General features: G+C 39.7%; 1 protein-coding gene across 1 annotated transcript in view; it reads left to right on the top strand.

Annotated features, from left to right (window-relative positions):
• The first annotated feature begins 13,623 nt into the window (after positions 1-13,623).
• b3gat2 (beta-1,3-glucuronyltransferase 2 (glucuronosyltransferase S)) overlaps positions 13,624-24,227 on the top strand; it is a 206,290-nt gene continuing 195,686 nt past the window's right edge. The window contains exon 1 of the mRNA XM_061910970.1: positions 13,624-14,448. Within this exon, the coding sequence (XP_061766954.1) occupies positions 13,960-14,448 (489 nt within the window). The 5' untranslated portion in view covers positions 13,624-13,959. The remainder of the gene's footprint in view (positions 14,449-24,227) is intronic.

The raw sequence follows: 24,227 nt of genomic DNA, 5'->3' as shown, positions 1-24,227 counted from the left end.
ACCAGCAATTAAAGTCGCAGAAATTCCTCGTCCTACCCCTCCTGCGGAAACTGAAGAACCCATGCAGCTGGGCAAAGCACACCTGTCTCCTGAAGAACAACAGCAATGCATGAGGCTAGGTCAGTGCCTATATTGTGGGGGCTCGGGTCATTTAATTTCCGCTTGTCCAGTCTGGCTAAAAAGCCAATATTCCTGGGAGTATTGGTGAGTCGTTCTAAACTAGTGTCTAGTCCCAGATTGTTACTTCCGGCTACCCTTAGTTTGGGTCAGTTTTCCCTACTTCTGTCTTCGTTGATTGATTCTGGTGCTGAGGATAACTTTGTAGATTTTGAGTTAGCTAAACAGTCTAAAATCCCCATACAGGCACTTAAAGCTCCCATTAAAGCTAATTCTTTAAATGGGCAACTTTTGGCTAATGTTACTAACTGTACTATCTTGCTAACTCTTTGCCTCATTGGGAACCATCACGAAGAGATTCAGTTTAAGATAATCTCTTCTCTTCACACAACACTCGTGCTGGGGCATCCTTGGTTGAATTTGCACAACCCCACTATCGATTGGTTACATGGTAGAATTACAGGATGGAGTGAAAATTGGCACATTAATTGCCTTAGCTCTGGCTTAGTGTCAATTAAGGATGGTCCCTCTGAGCCTCTTGAAATTTCTGACCTGTCGAACATCCCCACATGTTATCACGATCTAGCATAGGTATTTACTAAAGAGAATGCTTTATCTCTACCTCCTCACCGTCCATATGATTGCGCCATTGAGCTCCTTCCTGGTACAACATTGCCCTCGGTTTGTACAATTTGTCCCGCCCACAGAGGGAAGTGATGGAGAAATATTTAAGCGAGTCTCTATCAGCAAGCATAATCCGTCAATCTTCTTCCACTGTTGATGCAGGATTTTTTTTTGTAGAAAAGAAAGATAAGTCCTTATGTCCCTGTATAGATTATCGTGGCCTGAACAACATCACCATCAATCAATCAATCATCAATCAATGTTTACTTATACAGCCCTAAATCACTAGTGTCTCAAAGGGCTGCACAAACCACAACACAAACCACTACAACATCCTCGGTAGGCCCACATAAGGGCAAGGAAAACTCACACCCAGTGGGACGTCGGTGACAATGATGACCCAGTGGTACGTCGGTGACAATGATGACTACGCCTCCGCTTGGGATGGTTTCCTGCTGGCTCCGCTGTGAACGGGACTCTCGCTGCTGTGTTGGATCCGCTTTGGACTGGATTCTCGCGGCTATGTTGGATCCAATATAGATTGAACTTTCACAGTATCATGTTAGACCCGCTCGACATCCATTGCTTTCGTCCTCTCCAAGGTTCTCATAGTCATCATTTTCAGCGAGAGTCCCGTTCACAGCGGAGCCAGCAGGAAACCATCCCAAGCGGAGGCGGATCATTAGCGCAGGGATGTCCCAAGCCGATACATAGACAAGCGGTCCATCCTGGGTCCCGACTCTGGAGGAGCGGTCCATCCTGGGTCCCGACTCTGGACAGCCAGTACGTCATCCACCGGACCCCCTCCACAAGGGAGAGTGGGACATAGGAGAAAAAGAAAAGAAACGGCAGATCAACTGGTCTAAAAAGGGAGTATATTTAAAGGCTAGAGTATACAAATGAGTTTTAAGGTGAGACTTAAATGCTTCTACTGAGGTGGCATCTCGAACTGAGTACTGGAGCCCGAAATGAAAACGCTCCATAGCCCGCAGACTTTTTTTGGGCTTTGGGAATCACTAATAAGCCGGAGTCCTTTGAACACAGATTTCTTGCCGGGACATATGGTACAATACAATCGGCAAGATAGGCTGGAGCTAGACCGTGTGGTATTTTATACGTAAGTAGTAAAACCTTAAAGTCACATCTTAAGTGCACAGGAAGCCAGTGCAGGTGAGCCAGTATAGGCGTAATGTGATCAAACTTTCTTGTTCTTGTAAAAAGTCTAGCAGCGGCATTTTGTACCAACTGTAATCTTTTATGCTAGACATGGGGAGACCCGAAAATAATACGTTACAGTAATCAAGGTGAGACCTAATAAACGCATGGATAATGATCTCAGCGTCTTTAGTCAAAATAAATATCCACTACCATTGCTCACGACAGCCCTTGATCCATTATAAGGACCTGTCATTTTCACTAAATTAGATCTACGCAGTGCATACCACCTTGTATGTATTAGAGAGGGTGACGATTGAAACACGGCTTTTAACACACCCATGGGACATTTCGAATATTTGATTATGCCTTTTGGTCTTGCTAACGCCCCAGCTGTTTTTCAAGCGCTTGCAAATGATGTTCTGAGAGACTTTCTAAACCGTTTTGTTTAACTTGACGACGTACTATTTTTTTCCCAGTCCCCAACTGATTATGTCAAACACGTCCGTCTGGTTTTGCAAAGATTTTTGGAAAGCAAATTGTATGTAAAGGTGCAAAAATGTGACTTTCATCTTGACTGTGTCCTTTTTGGGGTTTATTATTGAAACTGGACAAGTGAGATCCGACCCCCAAAAAATAAAGGTAGTTTTAGAATGGCCACAGCCAACAAGTCGTCAAAGGCTCCAACAATTCCTGGGTTTCGCAAATTTTTTACAGGCAATTCATACGCAACTTCAGTTCTATTGCTCGACCCCTTTGCAGATTAAACTTGTCATCTACACCCTTTTCCTGGACTGACGAGGAAGAGTCGGCATTCACAAAGCTAAAGGAGGCACTGGCTTGAAGGAGCTGAACAGCAATTTATCGACAGATTTGGACGCGCTTTGCCTGGAGCTGAACTTTTCTTAAAATTGATTTATTTTCTCCAGTGATTTTTTGTTATTAAATAGAGAGTTTTAAGGATCTGCACTTGGATTCTTTTTAAGATCACAACAATTACATGAGGAAGCACAACATAATTACAACTTGTGCACATTATTGAGGCAGTATCAAACAATCTCAGTCTGGATTTAAAAGCTTTTGTGGTTAAAAACTCAGTCAATTTCCAGTCTTTTGCAGAATGTTCCAAGCAAAACGAGTTGAGTGGACAAAGGCATTTTTGCCCAGCACTGTCCGAGCAGTTAAAAGCAGAGTCAAGAGTTCTGTGTGATTAAAATATTCATGTAGGGAGGGAGTAGTCCAAGCAGAGCCATGTAAATAAAAGTGCGCCAATGTACTTGCCACCTCTGCCCACTCGTGAGTACAAGTTATTGGGATGTGTCATAATCCTACAAAATGTAGTGAACCCTAGAGAAGCATTGTAAAAAACTGTGTTCAACATTTTCGGACATGAAGACAAAATATTCATTTAAAAAGAGATCACTCTAATCCAGCACAGATAAAAAAAATAGACAGATCACTTTTTTACTTCAAAATAATTACTCAACTTATCATGGAAGAAAAAACCCAATGTGGAAAATGGATGGATGGATGGAAGGTCTTAGTTGATTTACAAGTGTTTCTGTGTGGTTTAAAAGTCAGGGAGTCTACATTTAAGACACCAAAGGTATTCATATTCATGTAACACCTCTAAGACATTCTGTTCTAAAGTGGACACTGCTGGAATAGTTTGGGGAACCTTATTACAGTTTGAAAAAAACATCATCTTAGGCATCTTAGGTCAGGGTTAAGAACTAACTTTAACTTCAGAAGTGAATAAGAATAAATACCTATTCCATTTCAAGACGTTAAATGGCAGTGGTGTGTAGAATACGATGTGTTGACTAAGCCAGGAAGTAGTCTTTGCCAAAGGCTTAATGCGCCAGTTTTTTCTTTTGATTATACTCTAAGTATTGTACTTATTACACACTAGCTGTTTGAGTGTTACTTGTACAGTATCATAGTTATTTAAATTTGTAAGTATTGAAATTGGCATATAAAATTGCTAATGGTAATAAATCTATGGCATATCCAATATTAATTTGCACATTTTCAAAGTGGAGCCTTACTGTATTTTTGAGCGCCCTTCGTCCGTTCTAAATTGCTTGAGCTGGTGCCAAGTTTGCAATTAAACGTGCGTACAAAGGTATCAAATAATGGCACTGTTAGATTTTAGTTGAATTGGTACCCGGGATATACCAACGAAATTTGGTCGATACATATGGAAGTACCAATATTGCTACGCATCCCCATGTACATGTTACATTTATGCCCGCATACATGTTATATCAGCAAAGAGCACTCTCCCTCATTTATTCTCAAACTTTCAACAAATCAGCAAGCAGCAGCTCTCTACTCTCGTCGTCTCAACAAATTATAGCCATGTTATTAGGGCTCGCTATCAACAGGTTTGACTGTATAACCAAAAATGTTTTAAAATATTATTTGAAAAGTTGTGCATGGATTAAAGAAGAATACAATATGTTTTTATGCGGATCTTCCTACGGTTTAAGTCTCCAACAGCAACAATATAACCATATCCCACAGACTTATAGTCTTATAGTGGCACCAACTGTCTCCACCAGGAGCTAAAATACTTGTATGTATGCATGCATCTATGACATCCTGTAAATAAACATAAAAATTTGTCTTATTTAAAAAAATATTCAATAGAAAACCTTTTATTATCGTGTATTTTAAAGGTGTGGTCCTAAAGAATAGGTACACACACACATACATTCAGTGTCAGTCATTGTGGTTTTAAATTAAGTTCACTGAACTATCATCATTCTCTCTGTTTCATATACTTGGGAGATATCTTTGGAAAGTTTGACAGAGAACTCAGTTGAAACTGGAGTTTAGCCAACAGCCCAGCAGATGGCAACAAAAGCGAATAGATTGAATCAAGGTTAAGCCATGGAATCTGTTTCCGACGGAGAAGCATGTGGACAGGTTCAAACTACAACACTGACAACATTTTTTGTTTTTGTTGTGCTGAATGTACAAATAGCCCTGAAGTTTGATGAAATATTACAACATGAGCACAATATGTGACAGGCTGCTTGTGAAGTAGGAATTTGATATTTGTTGCAGGCTGACTCATCGGTCACACACTATGAATTTTGACCATAAAGTACACTGCAGAGGACACAAGATAACTTATAACTATGTCTACTATTCCAACACAAGTTTCAAGTTAAAAAGGACCTATGATTATTTTAATATATGGGAAAGTGGCCGTGCGCAACCCGAGGGTCACTGGTTCAAATCCCACCTGGAACCAACCTCGTCATGTCCGTTGTGTCCTGAGCAAGACACTTCACCCTTGCTCCTGATGGTTAGCGCCTTGCATGGCAGCTCCCTCCATCAGTGTGTGAATGTGTGTGTGAATGGGTAAATGTGGAAGTAGTGTCAAAGCGCTTTGAGTACCTTGAAGGTAGAAAAGCGCTATACAAGTACAACCCATTTATTTTATTTATTTATTTATATATATATATATATATATATATATATATATATATATATATATATATATATATATGGGCTTCACCGTGGAAGAGGGGTTAAATACGAAGGTCCCGAGTAGTCAGGGGTTCAATCCTGGGCTTGGGTTCTTTCTGTGTAGTTTGCATGTCCTCCCCGTGTATGCGTGGGTTCCCTCCGGGTACTCCGGCTTCAAAGACATGCACCTGGGGATAGGTTGATTGGCAACACTAAAAAAAAAATTGGCCCTAGTGTGTGAATGTGAGTGTGAATGTTGTCTGTCTATCTGTGTTGGCCCTGCGATGTGGTGGCGACTTGTCCAGGGTGTACCCCGCCTTCCGCCCGCTTGTAGCTGAGATAGGCACCAGCGACCCCCGCGACCCCGAAGGGAATAAGCGTTAGAAAATGGATGTATATATATATATATATATATATATATATATATATATATATATTTGGGGTTCATATGATTATAAATCCATATATATATATATTAGGGGTGGGCAAATTAGTGCGTTAATTACGAGTTAACACATCAATCTATTAACGCTGACAATTATTTTATCGCACATTTGCGTATGTTGTTTACATGCTTTTATTTTGTTAACGCCTTTTCTTAACAAGATGGCGTCGCCCGGATAAGCTTCGGCTTCGAGGGGCTCTTGGTAAAGATGGAACATTTGGCAAAAATACCGGACAATTCTGCAAATTTTATGGCTGGCTTACAGCGTGGTCACTCCGGGATCACTTACGACCGCCAGACAATTCTGGATGTGGATTGATCGGGCCGTTTTGGACTGAATGACGCGTGCTTGCTAGATCGGCTAGCTAGCATGGGAATACTTTGCCGGCTACATCCAGCGGCCTGTGAAGCAGCGGAGTATATGTGTTGTCTGTCTATTTATGAATAATGCAGACGAGGCGTGTTGGCTGAGTTCTTAACGTTTACTTTCAGAGCGTGCATATCACAACATACAAGATGCCGTCATGGCGACACAACCTACCGCGCATGCTCGTCACTCCTGTTGCATGCTGGGTAGGGTAGTTCTTTTTTCCCCTGGCTCATAACATCACAATATAGTACCATGTGTATGCGTTCAGTTTATCAAAGCACCAAGCAAACAATCGGAAAATTCCCATCATATCAATTCCTAGATATGGTCATAATTATTCTAAGTGCACTACGCAAAATAAACACAACATTATTAATATTGCTACTACGGATAATTTGATCAAAAATTCCCTAAAACAGCCCACTACCTATAATATAGGTTTTTTAAACATAAGATCCCTGATAAAAAAAAATGTTTCTGCTGTTACCTCAGAAATTGCCTGTTCAGATGTTATGATTGTGGCTCAGAGATTTGTATATACATTATATTTATTTTCCATAACAAACAGGATAACTTAAATACCCTGGCAGTGGCAATAAGCTTAAATGTTTGTATTTACATTTTTTGAGTTGATTTTCATAAAATATGCTATATAACTGCTACTGTTTAACAAGGACTGATTTAAATTGTGTTTGCACAACAAATGTTTTGGCCCTTTTGTTTATGTGGGAGAACATTCCAATAAAGGTGCACTACACACTACTTTTGAATTCATTATTGGGCTTTGCGTATAAAATGCAGTTAATCGCGATTAATCGGACAAATAGTGCGATTAACTTTGATTAAAATTTTTAATCGTTGCCCAGCCCTAATATATATATATATATATATATATATATATATATATATATTAGTGACGTGTGATGAGGTTCATGGCTGGTGAGGCACTGACTTCATCAGTCAGATTTATAAACATTTGAACCCCAAAGAGTATCTTATTCACCATTTGATTGGCAGCAGTTAACGGGTTATGTTTAAAAGCTCATACCAGCATTCTTTACACATACAAACTGTAGCACACAAAAAAGCACATTTAATAAAAAAAACATTATTATGGTCATACCTTTACTTATAAATGAAGTCATGTGCCGCTCCTTCTGAACAAAAGCATCGATAACTTGTTTATAGAAGTCTTCCTTGTTTTTCTTCAGTTTTAAAAGTCTCTCTGTCTCGATGGAGATCACTGTCTGAAGCAAAAATTTTAGCTCCGGCAGTTGGTCTTCTTTTAATTATTACCTCCTGCTTCGATTGAAAGTCCAGTTTAGAAAACTGTTTTATTTTAGATATGTAATCCTCCATGTAAAAGTCCCTCGAGAGGAAAAAATAAACGATCGGTGCCGCTGCACTTGACTTGCTAACTGTAGCTTATTGTCACTTATTCTGCAGTCGAGTAATCGCAAGAATTATCCCTGGGATCACTAGCGCCCTCTACCACCATGAGGCGGGACTACAGCGTGTCTCAAACAGTGCGTCTTCGCAGCCGTTTTATGATTGCTCAGCACAAGAAATACTTAAAACACACATACAGTTGTTGACAAAATACACTGTACATTGAAAGTCCAGTTTAGAAAACTGTTTTATTTTGGATATGTAGTCCTCCATGTTAAAAGTCCAGGCGAGAGGAAAAAATAAACAATCGCTGCCGCTGAACTTGACTTGCTGACTGTAACTTATTGTCACTTATTCTGCAGCTGAGTAATCGCAAGAATGATTCCTGGGATTACTAGCGCCCTCTACCACCATTAGGCGGGACTACAACGTGCCTCACACAGTGCGTCTTCGCAGCCGTTTTATGATTGCTCAGCACAAGAAATACGTTACACACATACAGTTGTTGACAAAATACACTGTACATTATATACCTCAGCTAACTATGGAAATGTATAATATAATTCATATAGCAATACGGTCTCACTGCACAGCAGCCAGCAGTTAGCTGAGTCATTGCGCAATCCATGGTGAGGCTCAACTGGCTGCTGACTCACCGCAAGTCTCTTCTCAGTATTTGAATGGCAAATGTGAAAATTCAGCGATTTTGAATAAAAATAATCTAAAACTGGGGAAGTTAAATGGAAAATATCTTTATAGTATAATCACTGGATACATTGTTAGGGTTCAGACTCCTGCCAGTGCCGCTCATCCATCTATGCACACCTCGGGACACGCTCACGGGCGCGAACACCCAGGAACGAGCCACGCACGTCTCTGCCTTGCAGCAGCCGCCAGATGCAATCAATCCCCGGCAATCGTCACACCTGACGGTAATGACGGAGCTGCCTTCATAGGCTCGGACAACATGCGCCGGATTATTGTCTTCTGTACCTGACACTTCCTGTGTTCCCCTGTGATCCCCTGTTGTTCTCCTTTCCTCTCGGACTGCCTTTTGGATTCTCGATCTACCGTTTGGACACGTACCCCTCGATGCCTCTCGTTTGCCCTGGACCCTCTGCCTGCCCCAGGGACTTCCGCGGTCTTCGTATCTTCACAACTTTTGGTAACACACACCTCAGTTAAATTCTACACATAGTCTGTCACCCATTCCCTTTTGAATCTAGTTCACACTCCATTTCCTTAGTAAGCTTTCTATTGTTTTATTATATACATATGTGGTTCATATATATATATATATATATATATATATATATATATATATATATATATATATTTTTTATATATATATATATATATATATATATATATATATATATATACATATATATATATATATATATATATATATATATATATATATATATATATATATATATATATATATATATATATATATATATATATATATATATGTATACACAGTGGGGCAAGAAAGTATTTAGTCAACCACCGATTGTGCAAGTTCTCCCACTTAAAATGATGACAGAGGTCTGTAATTTTCATCATATATATATATATATATATATATATATATATATATATATATATATATATATATATATATATATATATATATATAAATAAAGCTTTGGACATTACTGCCACCTGCCACCTGGTGTTAGTCTGCCGTCATCTCCCCATTAGTAAACACAACATACATAGAACAATTAAATGAATTTTTTTTCTTTTTACATTTTTTTTCTTTCCATGATGGCACGTGAGGCCCTGCCTCACCTGCCTCCCCTGACTGCACGTCAGATATATATGTATGACTGCGTGGGTTCCCTCCGGATACTCCGGCTACCTCCCACCTACAAAAACATGCACCTGGGGATAAGTTGATTGGCAACACTAAATTGGCCCTAGTGTGTGAATGTGAGTGTAAATGTTGTCTGTCTATCTGTGTTGGCCTTGTGATGAGGTGGCAACTTGTCCATGGTGTCCACTGGCTTCCGCCCGAATGCAGCTGAGATATGCTCCAGCGATCCCAAAAGAGACAAGCGGTAGAAAATAGATGGATGGATGGATGGATATATATATGTATGTATATATATATATATATATATATATATATATATATATATATATATATATATATATATAATATATATATATATATATATATATATATATGTATATATGCGGGTTATTTGAGACCGTCAGCTATTTTGTCATCGGCTCGCTACACATTCTAAAGACACAAAAAACACATCCTGAATTTGAACCTTACTGACACAAAACAAAATACAACCGGTCCAAATCCTCCCAAAAATGGAACCTGAAAACTAAAATGACCGACTTCCTGTGCATTTTAAGGTTGTTGATGGTTTGCATGCATCCTGTCACAATGAACATATTGTACAAATGTAATGTTTTCAAGTGTGCTAAAGCCCTTAATAATGTTTTGCTTGGCAAAAAATAACAATATCAGTAAGGACCAACAATAAGAAGAAATTAATTATGTGAAGGGGTCAAGTGGTACGCCAAAGAATCACTTAATCAAATATCCAAACACAGTGTTATTGTGGCCAAAAATATTAGATATACTTATATATAAGTAGGTATATATAGATAAATACACCTAGTGTGTGTGTGACAATCATTGGTACTTTAACTTTAACTTTTATATAAACATCTGCCTTTTTTAACTGAATATTTGGGCTTACAACTCCACTGTTGGTCGCGATGGCGATACCAGGCAAGTGTTTTCTGAGGTGGTACTTAGCTAAACAAGTTTGAGAATCTATGGAATAGATATTACACGGATATGCTTTGTTGACAATCATGTAAATCTAGGACGTGAATGTTTTGTTCAAACAGTTAAGCATAGGGGTAAGAAACCTATGGCTCTCGAGCCAGATGTGGCTGCATCTGGCTCTCAGATAAATCTTAGCTGACAATGAATAATTCCTCTGGTAATCACAGTGTTAAAAATAACGTTTAAGATGTAAAATATTCTCATACATTTTAATCCATCCATCTGTTTTCTACCACACCTGTTCAAGAAGTCGCATTGATGGTAAGAAGTATATTTTATTTATCATCAATGAGCTTCTGAATAACAATGTTATTAAAAAGAATAACAGACTTATTATGTGAAGATCTGTCACTTAATTTCTGTTTGTGCTTCTTTGTTTTGTATATACTTCCCATCAGTTCTCTTATTTTGTTTCCATTTCCTGCTTATCCCGCAGAGCGCGGTGTTTTTTTCCCTCACCTGCTGTTGATTGGCAGCCGGTCCACACCTGTTGCCAATCAGCATGTTTCTATTTATGCTTGTCTCACGGACTCCTCAGGGCTCAAAGATTGACTATTGTTTAGAACTGTACATGCAAGACTGCTTCATTCTCCTCTGTTGATGATATTAAAAGCATCTTACCTGCTCTTCGCTCTCCTGGTTTCTACATCTTGGGGTCGCTACTACTGCTGCCATGCGAGTTTGTGACGTATATTCTATAAATGTTGGTCTTTCTTAAAAATGCAGACATTTAGTTGTATTTAGTGTTAAAAAAATATTATATAGCTCTCATGGAAATACATTTTAAAATATTTGTCATAAATGGCTCTCTGAGCCAAAAAGGTTACCCAACCCTTGTTATGTAAATATTGAGGGTTTGTATTGTATTTGATTAAACACATAAGTTGATCCAATTGAATAACACAGGAAGGAAGCAATCGAGAAGAGCTTTTGATATAAATCATATACAACATAAAGTAGCATGAAACACATAAATAATGAACAAAGCAAAACATGTTCTAGAGTCTAGAAAACGTTTTTGGTTTTTGGTCTAGAACAGGGGTTCTCAACCTTGTTGAAGGTACCGAACCCCACCAGTTTCATATGCGCATTCAACGAACTCTTCTTTAGTGAAAAATAAAATTATGTTTTTTTTTTCAAATTTAAGACAAAGTTATATGCTTTTGGTAACACTTTAGTATGGGGAACATATTCTAAGTAACAAAGACATAATTTTGAGTTTTTTGGACACTAGGGGAACATATTCTAAGTAACAAAGACTTAATTTAGAGTTATTTGGTTAGGGTTAGGGTTAAGGCCTGGGTTACAGGGTTAGGTTATAATAAGGCATTAATACGTACTTAATAATGACTAGTTAAGAGCCAATATTGTACTAATTTGCATGTTAATAAGCAACTAATTAATGGTGAATATGTTCCCCATACTAAAGTGTTACCATGTTTTTTTACTGGTGCACAAAATGAATCGTGCATGAACATCACTTTGTTCAAAGAACAAAACCAACACAGTGCATAAACTCACAACAAATTACACACCTGCAAATCAGTGTGATTTCTGCTGTTGCCGTATCTGCAATACGCCGATAGGGAGAAGTTTTTATTTACTCGATGAGTCGGGTGTGTCTTGACCTCCGCCGAACCCCAGAGCCCAACTCACCGAACCCCTAGGGTTCGATCGAAACCAGGTTAAGAACCACTGGTCTAGAATCTAGACCAAAAATGACTTCAAATTCTTTACTGCTCGCTAGTGTTACCATATCTGAGTTATTGTGTAGAAATATGGGGAAACAACTACAAATGTGCGCTTCATTCACTAATGGTGTTACAAAAAAGATCAATTAGAATAATACATACTGTTGGATACAGAGAACATACAAACCCTTTATTTATTAAATCTCAATTATTGAAATTCAACAATTTGCTGCATTTATAAACAGCTAAAATTATGTACAAAGCAAACTATTACCTGCTACCCAAGAATTCTTCTCAACAAAAGAGGAGAACTATAACCTAAGAGGAAAATTTAATTTAAAAAATGTGTATGTTTGTACAACACTTAAAACCTCTAGCATATCAGTATGTGGAATTAAATTATGGAACGTATTGAACAAATAAATCAAACGACGCATCAATATGATCCAGTTTAACAGACGGTTCAAACAAGTGTTCACAAAGTACACAGAACAAGAATTATGATGAACATCTTGAACCCTTTTTTTCCTCCTTTTTTATGAGACAAAGATTATTTATTTATTTGATATGTGCATGCTTACTTATGGTATATTATTTATTTGTTCACTGTTCTGTTACAGAGAACAAAGAAATTGGATAAAATTGCTAACGTATGAAAATGGGGAAGGATTAAATAAGCTCTGCTCTTTCCTACTCCTTTTCGGACGTGCTGTAATGCAGTGGTTCTCAAATGGGGGTACGCGTACCCCTGGGGGTACTTGAAGGTATGCCAAGGGGTATGTGAGATTTTTTTTTTAATATATTCTAAAAATAGCAACAATTCAGCTTTATAGATATATTTATTGAATAATACTTCAAAAAATATGAATGTAAGTTCATAAACTGAGAAAAGAAATGCAACAATGCATTATTCATTTTTGTGAACATGTTCCATAAATATTGATGTTAAAGAGTTCTTTTTTTGTGAAGAAATGTTTAGAATTAAGTTCATGAATCCAGATGGATTTCTACTGCAATCCCCAAAGAGGGCACTTTAAGTTGATGATTAATTCAATGTGTAGAAATCTTTATTTATAATTGAATCCCTTGTCTATTTTTCAACAAGTTTTTAGTTATTTTTCCATATTTTTTTTCCAAATAGTTCAAGAAAAACCACTACAAATGAGCAATATTTTGCACTGTTATACAATTTAATAAATCAGAAACTGGTGACATAGTGCTGGATTTTACTTCTTTATCTCTTTTTTTCAACCAAAAATGCTTTGCTCTGATTAGGGGGTACTTGAATGAAAGAAATGTTGACAGGGGGTACATCACTGAGAAAAGGTTGAGAACCACTGCTGTAATGAAACAACTGAAAATATGTGATGCATCACATTGTATCGTATTCATGCTCTCTCTCTCTCTGACTCTCTCTCTCTCTCTGACTCTCTCTCTCTCTCTCTCTCTCTGACTCTGTCTCTCTCTCTCTCTCCCCGCGACTGCACCTGCTCCTCCCCATCCTGCCTTATTATCCTCCCGCTCACTTGAAGTGATGCTTCCCGGCGGTGGGACCATGCAATGGTGGGCTGCCCTTCACAGGACCCTTCTTGTTGTTCTGCTGCCAGAGACTGGCGCTGACGGATGAAGGATTGACGACATGTGAGGCTTCTTAAGACAGCTAGTCGGCTATAAGTGGACAGAGCGGACGGCGGGGAGCTTCCACCAACAGAGGGGATACTTCTGAGAAGAGGATGGGAGTGTGTCTCCATAACCCACGTTGACCGAGCATCAATAGGATATTTTGTAAAAAAAAAAAAAAAAAAAAAAAAATTAAATAGAAACGATCGGTATAAATTGCAATGAAGTGAGTAAGAGTAACTTCGCCATGAAATCAGTGTTCTTAAGCCGCTTCTTCATCCTTCTGCCGTGGGTGCTAATAGTCATCATCATGATCGATATCGACAGCAAAAGAACGATCTGGTCTCCGGTGACAGTCCGGGGCAACAGGGCGCACCGGGCGGCCCTGCCGGTCATCTACGCCATCACCCCCACTTACACGCGCCCGGTGCAGAAAGCCGAGCTTACCCGACTCGCCCACGTCTTCCGACAGGTGGCCCAGTTGCACTGGATCGTGGTGGAGGACTCCACGGTGCGGACAGACCTGGTGAGCCGCTTCCTGGCCCGGTCCGGCGTGCCCTGCACGCACCTGCACGTCTTCACGCCCCGCCGGTTCAAGAGCGTCGGGATGCCGCGTGCCACCGAGCAGAGGAATGTGGCCCTGGGCTGGCTCCGGCAGCACCGGACGCGCCACGACGCGGGGGTGGTGTTCTTCGCAGACGATGACAACACTTACAGCCTGGAGTTATTTGAGGAGGTAACACTTTTTAGACCTCATTACTCAGGTGTGTGTTTGCATTACATCCATCCATCCATCCATTTTCTACCACTTATTCCCTTTGGGGTTTGCGTGGGGCGCTGGTGCCTATCTCAGCTGCAATCGGGCGGAAGGCGGGGTACACCCTGGACAAGTCACCACCTCCTCGCCGGGCCAAAACAGATTGACAGACAACATTCACACTCACATTCACACATTAGGGACCATTTAGTGTTGCCAATCAACCTATCCCCAGGTGCATGTCTTTGGAAGTGGGAGGAAGCCGGAGTACCCGGAGGGAATCCACGCATTCACGGGGAGAACATGCAAACTCCACACAGAAAGATCCCGAGCCCGGGTTTGAACCCCAGACTACTGAGGACCTTCGTATTGTGAGGCAGACGCACTAACCCCTTTTTCCACCGTGAAGCCCTGTTTGTATTACATGGATCTCACGATGCACCAGTGTGCCGCGGCACAGTGGTTGAAAAACACTGGTTTACACTATAGTACAGTGGCTTGTTTATGGTAGAACTCTCAATTGTCTTATCCATGTTTGTATTACATGACACGTAATGAATAATTCCTCTGGTAATCACAATGTTAAAAATAACGTTTAAAATACAAAATATTCTCATACATTTTAATCCATCCATGTTTGTATTACATGGATAGGACAATTGAGAGTTCTAGCATAAACAAGCCACTGTACTATAGTGTAAACCAGTGTTTTTCAACCACTGTGCCGCGGCACACTGCATCGTGAGATCCATGTAATACAAACAGGGCTGACGGACGGGGGGGTTCATACTTGTTTATTGTTGTGTTGGTTGGCTTGTCGGGTGTGGGGATTAGGGTGCCCTTGCGCTTTCGCACCGTTGTCTGGGGCAGGCTTGTCGGGGGTTGTCCCTGGGTGGCGTGGGTACGCGGCCGGACCTGTGGGGCTTGGGGGATCGGCTAGTTCTCAGCGGGCAGTGGGTACTGGGACTTAATCGCTGTCCCTCCGACCTGTGTATGGATTTGTTGTTATATATGTGTGTGTGTGTGTGTATGGATTGATGGATGGATGTAAATGTGTGTATGTATGTATATGTGTGTGAATGTATGGTTATAAGTATGTTTGTGTTTACAAATGTGTATATGTGCATATGTGGGTATGTATGCATGTATATGTATGTGTGCGCGTGTATATGTATGTATGTATATATTTGTGTGTGTATGTATGTATATGTGTGTATGTATATATATATATCTATGCATGTATGTATGCATGTATGTGTGTATATAAATGTATATATGTATGTGTATGTTTATATATGTATCTATATAATATGTATGTGTATGTATGTATATGGGTACGTGGGCATGTGTGTGTGTGTGTATGTAGATATATACCTATATGTATATATATGTATGTGTATGTATATGTAAATACATGTGTATGTATATTTCTGGGGATTTCTGGGCCTGCTGGTCAATCGGGGGTCGGCGCCTCAGGTTACTGCATCCGGGCTGCATGTCTAGAGCTCCTGGGTCCCACCATCCATCCCTTCCGGGTGCCCATCTTGGTTGGGGCCTGCTGGGTCTAGTCCTCATCCATTGTGGTAGCTTGGTGCTGCAGGGTATTCTGAGCTGCTGTGAGTCGGCCAGCTGCTGGGGTAGTGATCTTGTGTGTCAGCATGTCTGTGATCTCCTTTTAATTTTTTTTATTTATTCATTAATTATTATGTTTCTTTTTATTTATTTTTTTAATGTATTTATTTATTTATTTATTTATTTTTTCTCTCCCCCCCTCCCTCAGGAAGGGAATTCGACAGGACGGTTGCTGGTTGTTCCATCTCCACCGTTGGGGTCCCTGCGGAAGGGGTGGGTGGTTCCCACGGCCCTGCGCTGGGTGGTCTTGTGGCGGCCGACTTGGCCTGGCGTGGGCCGCGCTGTGCTCTCCGGGGGTGCGGGTGGGCTCGTGGGGGGCCGGGTGCTGGTGGGGCGGGGGCGGTCTTCCCGGCCGGTTGCGGGGAGTCTCTGGGTACCCCCGGGCAGGGCGTCCCGCCTTTTTGCCCGTGTGGGGGGTGGTCTCTCGCTGGCTTGGGGTCTGGCCGTCCACTGCTTCTCTCGTGCCCTGTTATCTGCCGGACATGTCTGTTTGCCGTCTGGCGCTGGCTCTTCCGGGCGGCGCAGTGGGCCTGGCTGCATGGGGCCGGTGGTCCCTGGCTCCATGGGCGCCACACCTGCTGTTTAGGTTGGACTCTCTGGGCGGCTGGGGCCGTACTCTGACTCCCACGCACACTGGTAGTCAAATATATTGTACATACAAACACACACATACTCACACACACACACCGTTATTCATACATAGGTACCTACGCTCCCACATACATACACAAATACAGTACATACCTACATACTCCAAGTTCGTCCATCTACACGCACATTCACGGTACAAACATACACATATTGTACATATACATTCACTGTACAAACATACATATATCCATACTGTAGTTATACATCTACTGTACCAACATTCATATACACATTCTGTTCATATACAAGTACATATACATACATACAATCATGCACATAATCACGTTTCATCAAACATATATCAACGTTGTTGCCCTAGGGGAAACTGGGTAACACATGGCACACTGACAAAGCTTAACCCATTGTTATTGTAACAATCTACAAGCTTAATATAGGTTGCCTCTCTCTCTTCCCCTCCATTTTTCGGTATTGCTTTTTTTTTTTTTAATCTCTAGTTATGATTATGTAAATGTATTGTTGCATATCAACTGTATTGTTGATAATAGAGGTAAACTATTGGTATTTTTCTATTGGTATTTGTATTGCTCCAGTTGTAGTGTAAAAATGCCTATTGTCATTTCTATATTATTATTTATTTCGCTAACTGCTTCTTTGCTATCACTTTTACGATCATATTTGTACATATTGTATGTGCTGGTGATGTTCTATTGTTGTTGTTTTTGTTATTATTGTTGTGTTTGCTGTTGTTGTTTTTGTCTCTGTGTCTAATCCCCCTCTTATCCGCACAATTCCCCATTCTGTCTTCCTTTTTTTCTCTTTCCATCCCCTCCTGCTTCCAATATAAATACATTTATTGAAGTCAAATTGAAATAAAGAAACAAGAGAAGTATCCTACATTTCTCTTTTGTAAAGTAAATCCGAACAGCCGATATGGGCATCTACATCAACTATATGATTTGCCTGAGAAGCTGGACAGGACAAAAAAAAAAAAAAAAAAAGTTATAGTGAAGCTCGCTTAATTATGCGATGAATTCATATCCAACTCTTGCGAGAACTTTTTACCGTCAATATCGGCGGCTGAGTTTCATTTTTAATGATTTCTGCTAGTGGCATGCATCTGCATTTTTTCCATGAAAAAAATGTGCCTTGGCTCAAAAAAAGGTTGAAAAACACTGGTGTAAACAACCCAAAAGCATCCATTCCAATATGTTCCTCTATTTTATTAAGTTGACACTTGAATGCACTGTTTATTACGCATTTATAATCTGCCCGCACATCTTCTGGCTTTGCAGACTATCTTACCCCAAATTGATAAATGAAGCACTTGATTCAGCTTTTTTTTTGCCATTTAACACCATTCACGTCATGACAGGCGTAGACACTATACTGCTGTCTGTTGGCTGTTTTCACAATGATTATTAGCTGGGTGTTGGGGTATTGGCCAGAAACCTAACAAGCACTATACGTGCATGAAGGCAACAATGTGTGCTGCTCACAACTGACTATTGGTTTGAATATGAGATGAATATTAATAAGTGAAGGAAGTAAAAACTACAGTACCTTCTGCAAAGTTGGCACTGTAGTTAAAGGACTCATGGCGTTCAGATAACGGCCATTTCATTAACAAGTTCTTTATATTTATTTTTTGTTCCTGAAAATTAATCCGACAGTCTGACTGCACTTTTTGCCTATCGTTCACAATCATTATGAAAGACATAACGTATGGATTTTTTTTTAAATGCATTCAAATTGTTAAATAAATTTGATCAAAAGTCAGCTTACAATGGAGTTTATAGGAGCCGTTCAATTCTGCCTATAGAGTCCCTAAAAACATCCAAACACCTCCATTAGGGTTTTATATACATGATGCATGTATATATGTAATGTAGTAACGAGCACATTAAAATAACATTTAATATTTGCGCATTTTGATCATTTGAAGTATACACACATTAATTTAAAAAACGGGTCACGTTTGCTTCCTTTTTTTCATTCATCACTGATTTCTGCTCAGTGCCGACTTTATGAGATCCAACAAACATAATTAAACATTACTCACTGTACAAAGTCTGCTGTCATTATGATACCGACTGTTAGGATGTTCATATATTCCCATTTAGATGAAAAATATTTCAAAATCCTCACAAAGAAACGGGGTGGGGGTACGGTGCGAACAAGTGTCTTTACTTCTCATCCTCGGCAGATTCCGGTCCTAAAAGGCTGTCAATGTGTCCCAATTTTTGGGATTATATTCTCAGCCATCTACTTTTTAGGTGTGAGGCATGATTTACGATCTACAATAAATTCACAGGGAGCAAGGAAGCGAGGAAGCAGCAGACCACTCGATGATGTAAACATAGGGGGACACAGATTTGATTACATCTCTGCTATAAATAGTTTGTCTGCTTTAGCGCTTAAAACAACAATATCACTAATACTTGTTAATATTCAAGTATGTTGTTGGTGCTTATTGAAAGGTCATTTATCAGATTTTATGGGCGGAATAATGAAGCTCCCATTGGATCCGCTGTAAGCAGACATTTATTTATGTTTATTCAATATTTAGAATGCATTAAATCTATCTATGTCTTTCATAATGATTGTGAACGATAGGCAAAATTCCCAAAAAGTGCAGTTCCCCTTTAGTATCAATTATTTTTTCAGTAGTCCGTAGATAACCAACTGTACTTCGAATGCCCCCTTTCCTAAACCTTACGTGGTAGGCCACCCCCTCTTGGTGTGAGGTCACTACAGAACTGAAGCCCATTTCCCCGCATGAACAATGTGAATAAAGCATGTAAGATTATTTTTATCACTTAAAAGGGAGCTGCATTTTTGGCAAATATTGCCAATCATTCACAATCCCTATGTAAGACAAAACCACATATTTCTGAAAACACATGTTTTTTAATATACGGCAAGTATGTTAAAGTATATTAACAATGAAGCTAATGGGAGTCATCTATTGTGTCCATAAAAATAAAAAAATTAAAAAACATCTGAAAACTGCCCTTAATACTGCATTTACATTGCGTGATCTGCATATCAACCAAGTTTTAGAGATATTGGTTTTGGACAAGCGGTAGAAAATGGATGGATGGATGGATGATATTGTCTGGGTTAACGCAGAGGAATTCCTTTTATCAGCGATGTGATCACAGCGCGGTAACTACCTTACAGAGGTATTGACAATGCTGAGCCAGTGAGCTGCTGCATCGCCTCTTAGTTGGTAAAAGTTAATTCTAAATTATAAATCATGCCTCTTACTTGTATGGTAAAAAGTTGTGGCCATAAACTGAGAAGTTGGTCATCTTTGTCATTCAACTTAGAGCCGGCGATCGAGAGAAAGACATGAAAAGACCAGTGCTGATTTTGTTGACTAAAAACGTTTGTCTTAGTTGTCATCAACGACCTTTTCTTTTCCTATATATGACGATAAATAATCAAAACAATTGCACATTGACAAAAACAATGCCAAAATTAGTGGACAATTTAGTCAATGAATAAAAATGAGACGAACATGTCGACAGAGACTACATCTAATCATATTTAATTTTGTAAAAAATATATGCCATCACAGTTGCTTGTGGGAGAGGGATGAGTGGAAAAGCATGAAGAGGATCTAGTCAGATCTACTGTCTTTGTAAGGCACTGTGTTTTGATATTTCACTGGGAATACAAGACTGTATTGTTACACAACTCTATATGTCTTCTACACCTGAAAGAAAGAAAAGAAGACACACGGAAGTATTTCACCTCAGACAACAAGACAGGTTGTAAACCATGAGGTTCCATTTTCTCCGGTAAAATTACGGGTGGAACTCAAAAAATGTGAATATCGTGCAAAGGTTTTGTTTTATACCAGCAATTAGATATACAAAGTGAATATAATAAATGACAGAAGCTCATAACATGCAACTCAAGTTAATTCAAGACTTCTTTTGATATACTTCTGATAATGGCTTACTGTGACAGACTGTCAGTCAGTAAATTTGGAAACCTCCGGAAAGTATCACACACAAAACTACAAATCTGCGGATATAAAAAAAAAAGATTGGTTAGGTCGTGAACATTTATCACAAAGTTGCTGTACAGAGGCAAACGTGTCGTCAAGGTATGAATCTTTAATGTTGTTGATCCCCAGACTTGACCATCTTAAAATGGCACTATCGACAAGAGAGGGAGGGGAAGCATGGTTAGCAGTGATGGGTGCGAGGATAAAAATAGTCTGAAAGCCTAAATAGCGTTTAAACTGAACCCATATACTAAATGAGGATTTTACGATTAGATTTTTTGTTCAAGCGAATATTGACGAGTGAATGGAAGAGTGAACTTGAGCCCTATGAGGTATAAAGAATAGAATAGAATAGAATACAATAGAATTAAATAGAATAGAATATAATGGACTTTATTGTCATTATATTTGCATATAACGAGATTAAGGACTCCATTTTAAGGTGCGGTAGTGGGAACAAATATGAGGTAATAATAAATAACAAGAGGTAATAAAGGAAAAAACTAACAATGGAAATAAACAGACTACTATCACATAAAAATAATAAGCAATCCTGTACAATATACAAAACACTATAGAAATATAAAATACTGAACAATTTACAGAACAAGACAAGAGTACCGAAGATGTGGACATATCGGGCCGTTTTGGACTGATAGACGCGTGCTTGCTAGACGTGCTAACTAGCATGGGAATACTTCGGCGGCTACATCCAGCGGCCTGTGAAGCAGGGGAGTATAGTAGCAGCGGGGGCCGTCTACGGAGCAGACGCCAGCGGTGTGATCGGAAACGCGGATGTCGAGCGGGGCTAAAGACAAAGCAGAAGGCTAAACCCCACAGAACACCACTTCCCTCCATCCTGAAGCCAGATTTAAATGGAAGATGCGAGACTACTGGTCTGGGTAAGGAGTCAGTTAAATTAGAACAAGTTTTTTCTGCTTTGATTGTTTCAGAGTTGGACATGTGTTTTACTGAGGTGGCAAACTATGATGCGTGCAGTTTATCAAAGCAACAAACAATCGGAACATGCTTTCTACTGAGTGGGCAAACTATGATCCGTGCAGTTTATCAAAGCAACAATCAAACAATCGGAAAATTCCCGTCGTATCAATTCCTAGATATGGTCGTAATTATACTAAATGCAATGGGTATAATAAACACAACATTATTAATATTGCTACTACGGATAATTTGATCAAAAATTCCCTAAAACAGCCCACTACCTATAATATAGGTTTTTTAAACATAAGGTCATTGTCTCCCAAAACTTTGTTAGTTAATGATATCATCAGAGACAACAATCTTAACGTCATCGGTCTCAGCGAAACCTGGCTTAAACCAAACGACTTTTTTGCGCTAAATGAGGCATGTCCTCCTAACTTTACACATGCGCGTATTGCCCGTCCTCTTAAAAGGGGTGGGGGGGTCGCACTAATATACAACGAAAACTTTAACCTTAGTCCTAACATAAATAATAAATATAAATCGTTTGAGGTGCTTACTATGAGGTCTGTCACACCGCTGCCTCTACACCTGGCTGTTATCTACCGCCCCCCAGGGCCGTATTCGGACTTTATCAATGAATTCTCAGAGTTCGTTGCTGATCTAGTGACACACGCCGATAATATAATCATAATGGGGGACTTTAATATCCATATGAATACCCCATCGGACCCACCGTGCGTAGCGCTCCAGACTATAATTGATAGCTGTGGTCTCACACAAATAATAAATGAACCCACGCATCGCAAAGGTAATACGATAGACCTAGTGCTTGTCAGGGGCATCACCGTTTCCAAAGTTACGATACTCCCGTACACTAAAGTATTGTCCGATCATTACCTTATAAAATTCGAGGTTCAGACGCATGTTCGTCAAACTAATAATAATAATAACTGCTATAGCAGCCGCAACATTAATACGGCCACAACTACAACTCTTGCTGACCTACTGCCCTCGGTAATGGCACCATTCCCAAAATATGTGGGCTCTATTGATAACCTCACTAACAACTTTAACGATGCCCTGCGCGAAACCATTGATAACATAGCACCGCTAAAGTTAAAAAAGGCTCCAAAAAAGCGTACCCTGTGGTTTACAGAAGAAACTAGAGCTCAGAAATTATTATGTAGAAAGCTGGAACGCAAATGGTGCACGACTAAACTTGAGGTGCACCATCAAGCATGGAGTGATGGTTTAATAACTTATAAACGCATGCTTACCTTAGCTAAAGCTAAATATTACTCAAATCTCATCCACCGTAATAAAAATGATCCTAAATTTTTGTTTAGTATGGCAGTATCGCTAACCCAACAAGGGACTCCTTCGAGTAGCTCCCCCCACTCAGCTGATGACTTCATGGAATTATTTAGTAAGAAAATTGAAGTCATTAGAAAGGAGATTAAAGACAATCCGTCCCAGCTACAACTGGGTTCTATTAACACTGATACGATTGTATATATGGCGGATACTGCCCTCCAAAATAGTTTCTCTCGTTTTGAGGAAATAACATTAGAGGAATTGTTACAATGTGTAAATGGAATAAAACAAACAACATGTTTACTTGACCCTCTTCCTGGGAAACTGATCAAGGAGCTCTTTGTATTATTAGGTCCATCAGTGCTAAATATTATAAACTTATCACTTTCCTCGGGCACTGTTCCCCTACCATTCAAAAAAGCGGGTATTCATCCTCTTCTTAAAAGACCTAACCTCGATCCTGACCTCATGGTAAACTACCGACCGGTGTCTCACCTTCCCTTTATTTCAAAAATCCTCGAAAAATTGTTGCGGAGCAGTTAAATGAACACTTAGAGTCTAACAATCTATGTGAAAACTTTCAATCCGGTTTCAGGGCAAATCACTCCACGGAGACAGCCCTCGCAAATATGACTAATGATCTATTGCTAACGATGGATTCTGATGCGTCATCTATGTTGCTGCTCCTCGATCTTAGCGCTGCTTTCGATACTGTCGATCATAATATTTTATTAGAACGTATCAAAACACAAATTGGTATGTCAGACTTAGCCCTGTCTTGGTTTAACTCTTATCTTACTAATAGGATGCAGTGTGAATCCCATAACAATGTGACCTCGGACTACGTTAAGGTAACGTGTGGAGTTCCCCAGGGTTCGGTCCTTGGCCCTGCACTCTTCAGCATCTACATGCTGCCGCTAGGTGACATCATACGCAAATACGGTGTTAGCTTTCACTGTTATGCTGATGACACCCAACTCTACATGCCCCTAAAGCTGACCAACACGCCGGATTGTAGTCAGCTGGAGGCGTGTCTTAATGAAATTAAACAATGGATGTCTGCTAACTTTTTGCAACTCAACGCCAAAAAAACGGAAATGCTGATTATCGGTCCTGCTAGACTCCGACCTCTATTTAATAATACAACTCTAACATTTGACAACCAAACAATTAAACAAGGCGACACGGTAAAGAATCTGGGTATTATCTTCGAACCAACTCTCTCCTTTGAGGCACACAT

The sequence above is a fragment of the Nerophis ophidion genome, linkage group LG09, assembly GCF_033978795.1.
Source record: "Nerophis ophidion isolate RoL-2023_Sa linkage group LG09, RoL_Noph_v1.0, whole genome shotgun sequence".
NCBI classification, from domain to species: domain Eukaryota; kingdom Metazoa; phylum Chordata; class Actinopteri; order Syngnathiformes; family Syngnathidae; genus Nerophis; species Nerophis ophidion.
This window is presented reverse-complemented; position numbering and strand designations above follow the sequence as displayed.